At 42.4% G+C, this 3,818-nt stretch overlaps 1 protein-coding gene across 2 annotated transcripts in view; it reads right to left on the reverse strand.

Annotated features, from left to right (window-relative positions):
* Acmsd (aminocarboxymuconate semialdehyde decarboxylase) overlaps positions 1-3,818 on the reverse strand; it is a 57,797-nt gene that overhangs the window by 48,428 nt on the left and 5,551 nt on the right. The window contains exon 2 of one of the 2 annotated variants that reach the window (XM_008832457.2): positions 1,036-1,080. The exons of the other annotated variant lie outside the window; for it this stretch is intronic. Within the exon in view, the coding sequence (XP_008830679.1) occupies positions 1,036-1,080 (45 nt within the window). The remainder of the gene's footprint in view (positions 1-1,035; positions 1,081-3,818) is intronic. 2 annotated transcript variants of the gene reach the window in all.

Here is a 3,818-nt window from a genome sequence, read left to right on the forward strand (position 1 = left end):
TTGCATTTTGTGTTCTGTGGTGTGTGTGTGTGTGTGTGTGTGTGTGTGTGTGTGTGTGTGTGTGTGTGTTTGTAGATGATTGTGTATGTGTGTGCTCATAAATTTGTATATCCTTATAGAGGCTGAAGATCAACATCAGGTGTCTTCCTCAATCACTCTGCACCTTAGTTTTTGAGACAGGATTGATTAGCCAGCAAGACCCAGGGTCCCTCCTGTCTCTACCTTCTCAACACTAGTATTACAGGCATGCCCAGTCATGACTGGATTTTGAAATGGGTGCTGGGGGATGGAACTGAGGGCCTCATGCTTGTTTGGGAAACACTTTATCAGCTGAACCATCTCCCCAGGCCCAGATCTCTGTTCCTTAGCACCCAGTGCTTAGACAATCCTAATCTCATCAAAGTGCATCAGATTAACTCTACTCATAAGTGTTTTTTCTAGACCACAAGTCCTCCAGGCCTATTTTAGCCCAGCTACAAGCTCAAGAATGTTTCCTTTGCTGTCTGATAGAGTATACAATGCCTCTGAGGATGGAGGTCTGGTCTGCAGCTCCCTCTTAGGCCTCGTATCTACAGAGTGCTTTGCCCCATGCCTTTCCTCTTATCATATTAAACTCAGCCCTTAATAATAGTGGCTTCTCCCCTTTACAACATTTGATTTCTCTTAACCCTTCCATTTATTTGGTCAGCGTTAATATACTGTAATAACCTATAGAGAGGGCCAAGTCTCTTTATTGGGAAAGAGCAGTAAATGCTAAAATTGGTTTTAGGGCAAATATGACAAAATAAAAATTTCAAAGAGAGATTTCATAGTGGAGTTTTAATTCTAGTTTTTATCTTCATAAATGTTGCTGTTTGAAGTCATTCCCATTTTTTCTACTAATTTTGAGAAATAGCAGTGCTGCTTCCTTGTGTGTTGCGAGCTTAATGCAGGGATAGAAGAATTGAGTTTCCTGGAGGCCCAGCCTGTAGAAAACTATGCAGGGTGCACTCTGTCCCTAAATCACACCTGTGGCTGTACTCAGGAGAAACTCACCTTGTCATGGTGTTGGAGCTGTACCCAGCCTCCGTAACCGAACCTCTGTAGTGGAGAGAAGTACAGTTAGACTTAACGAGTAAAGAGGGAGACTGCAGCCAAGGGGCATCCTCCAGGCACAGGATCCTGAACTCCATCCTTTTAGACACTGTCTTCCCATGTATCCTGCCTATACCCATACGTCACCTAGTCAATATTTACACTCAATTCAATTTTCCTTTTACTTCATATATTTCTACAGAAAGAAAATCCTGTATCTGGGCTGAGGATGTAGTTTAGTTGGTAGAGTGCTTGTCTAGCATGCACGAAGACCTGGGTTCCATATCCAGCACCAAATAAAATTAGGAGGGAGAGGTAGGAAGATCAGGAGTTCAAGGTCATCTTTAGCTTCATAGTGAGTGTGGGACCAGCTTGGGTTTATGTGAGTCCCTGTCTAAAAAGAGAGAAGGAAGAGTAGGAGGAAGGTTTGTTGCTGTTGTTTTTGAGATGTGATCTCATATATTGCTTACACTTTTTCCTCAAATTCCTGGCTCAATCTATCCTCCCTTCTCAGTCTTCTGAGTACCTGTGATTATAGGTACACCCAACTCCTGAATGATCTTTTGACATTTTGGGGACCTCATACCTTCATTAGGTGTTCAATGGAATGCCTGAGAGATGAGACAAGGTATCTATTTCCTTTGAAAAGTAGTTTAAGAGTCAAATTAGGGCCCGAGGAGATGGCTCAGTTGGAAAGGCAATCATGAAGACCTGAGTTTTATCTCTAGAATCCACATAAAAAAGCTGAGTATAGTGGCATATATTTGTAATCCCAATAGATCATCCTGAAGCATCTTTTACCATGGACCTTACCATATCACTGTTGTGATGAGTAACCCATTGTAGATCAACTTAAAGCATCTTTCACCATGGCCACCTGAGCGAGGGTCCTCTTATTTATAACAGCAGAGACTGAATTCTGATTCCCTAGGAACCATTTAACTCAGTTTCTGTTTTCTTTTTAAAAAATGTGTGTGCTTGTGTGTGTGTGTGTGTGTGTGTGTGTGTGTGTGTTCATGTGGATGCACATGTGCGTGTGTGCAAATGGATATTAGGGATATCTTTGGGTATCATTCCTCAGGCACCATCAACCTTGTATTTTAAGACAGGGTTCCTCCTTGGAACTCACCAAACAGGCTATGCTGACTGGCTAGCAAGCCCCAAAGATCTGCCTGCCTCTGCCTCCCCAGTCATAGGGACTGCAAGAGTGGGCTAACACAACCCGCTTCTTAAGGGTGGTTTTGAGGATCAGGTCCTCATGCTTACAAGTATCAACAGAGCTAGTCTTCCAGCCCCTTAGACTTTCTTTTCTAAGAATCCTGACCCCACTTCTCACTAACATCACCATCAACAGGAGAAAATGAAAGTTTTGTCAAATCCTAGTTCTTTATAACTGTTAGTTAATCATCAGCCTAGGTGTGTTGACTCTGCTTCTTTCCCCCCTTCATTGTACAAGGTAGTGAAGGTTGTAGAGGAGGTGCCTATTAATATTTAAGAAGAAAAGACAGGTTTTAAAGGAGGTATTATTTCTTCCAAAAATACTGAAAATTCTCAAATAAAAACAGTACTGGCTTATTATTTTCATTCTTTTATTGAGAGGTTTGGAGAAATAGTGAGAAAAGGTCAGACTGATATTTTAAAATATTTTCCCCACTAAGAAACAATTTGAAGACAAAAGAAATTTTGCTATAATTAATGCCACTTTAATACATACTTTAGGGTGCCGAGGATGTGGCTCAGCAGGTAGATGCTTACCTAGCTTGCATGGACCCTGGTTTCAATTCCCAGCACTGCATAATCCCCCAACATGGTAGTGTATTCCTGCAATTCCAGTACTGTGAAGTTGGAGGTGAGAGGATGAGAAGTCAAGGTCATCATCAGCTATATAACAAGTTCAAGGCCAGCCTGGAATATGTGAAACCCTGTCTAAAAAATACCCATTCTGGGGCTGGAGGGATGGCTCAGCAGTTAAGAACACTGGTTGTTCTTGCAGAAGACCCAGCTTCGAATCCCAGCACCCACATGGCAGCTAGCAACTGTCCATAACTCCAGTTCCGGGGGATCCAACAGCCTCTTCTGTCCTCTGCGGGCATTGCACGACATGGGCGCACTTTCCTACATGCAGGCAATACAGGCATACACATAAAATAAAAATAATAAATAAAAATTTAAAAAGTACTCATTCTACTCTGGCCATATAGACTAAAAATAAGGGAAGGAAGAGAAAGATCAGCCCCCCATAGATGTATTTATCTCATGCATCCCTCTGGGTTTTGTGGCCATTGGAAGCTAATTCTTCCAACAGTGCCTTACCATCACTCACAGGGAAATCTCTGTCATGTTACAGATCTGACTGCTTGACCTGTAGATTGAAAGTCAGGTGCCAGTGACCTCATGATGAAGCTTCCCTCAGTGGGTTTATATGAATGGGAGAAGTTGGGGAGGAGGTTGGTCTCAAGGGAGACATTGAGGAACAGAGGAAAGCATGGATAGCCTTCACATCACTAATGTGTTCCTGGGCCAGTTTTCTCCAGTGGATGGGGTAGAATTGCTTTGGAGGAACCCACATAGCTCTAGGTTCATTTATGAACATCAAGCACCTCATCTGACCAGCTGGGTTAATAATATAGATACTAAAAGCATCTGTTGTGAGGTTTCATATAAATCAAATTATCTTTCACTTTTTCTGTGTGCACGTTGATGTGTGTGTGTGTGTGTGTGTGTGTGTGTGTGTGTGTGTGTGT

This window comes from Nannospalax galili, unplaced genomic scaffold (assembly GCF_000622305.1).
Source record: "Nannospalax galili isolate Female #2095 unplaced genomic scaffold, S.galili_v1.0 scaffold995, whole genome shotgun sequence".
In the NCBI taxonomy this organism is placed as follows: domain Eukaryota; kingdom Metazoa; phylum Chordata; class Mammalia; order Rodentia; family Spalacidae; genus Nannospalax; species Nannospalax galili.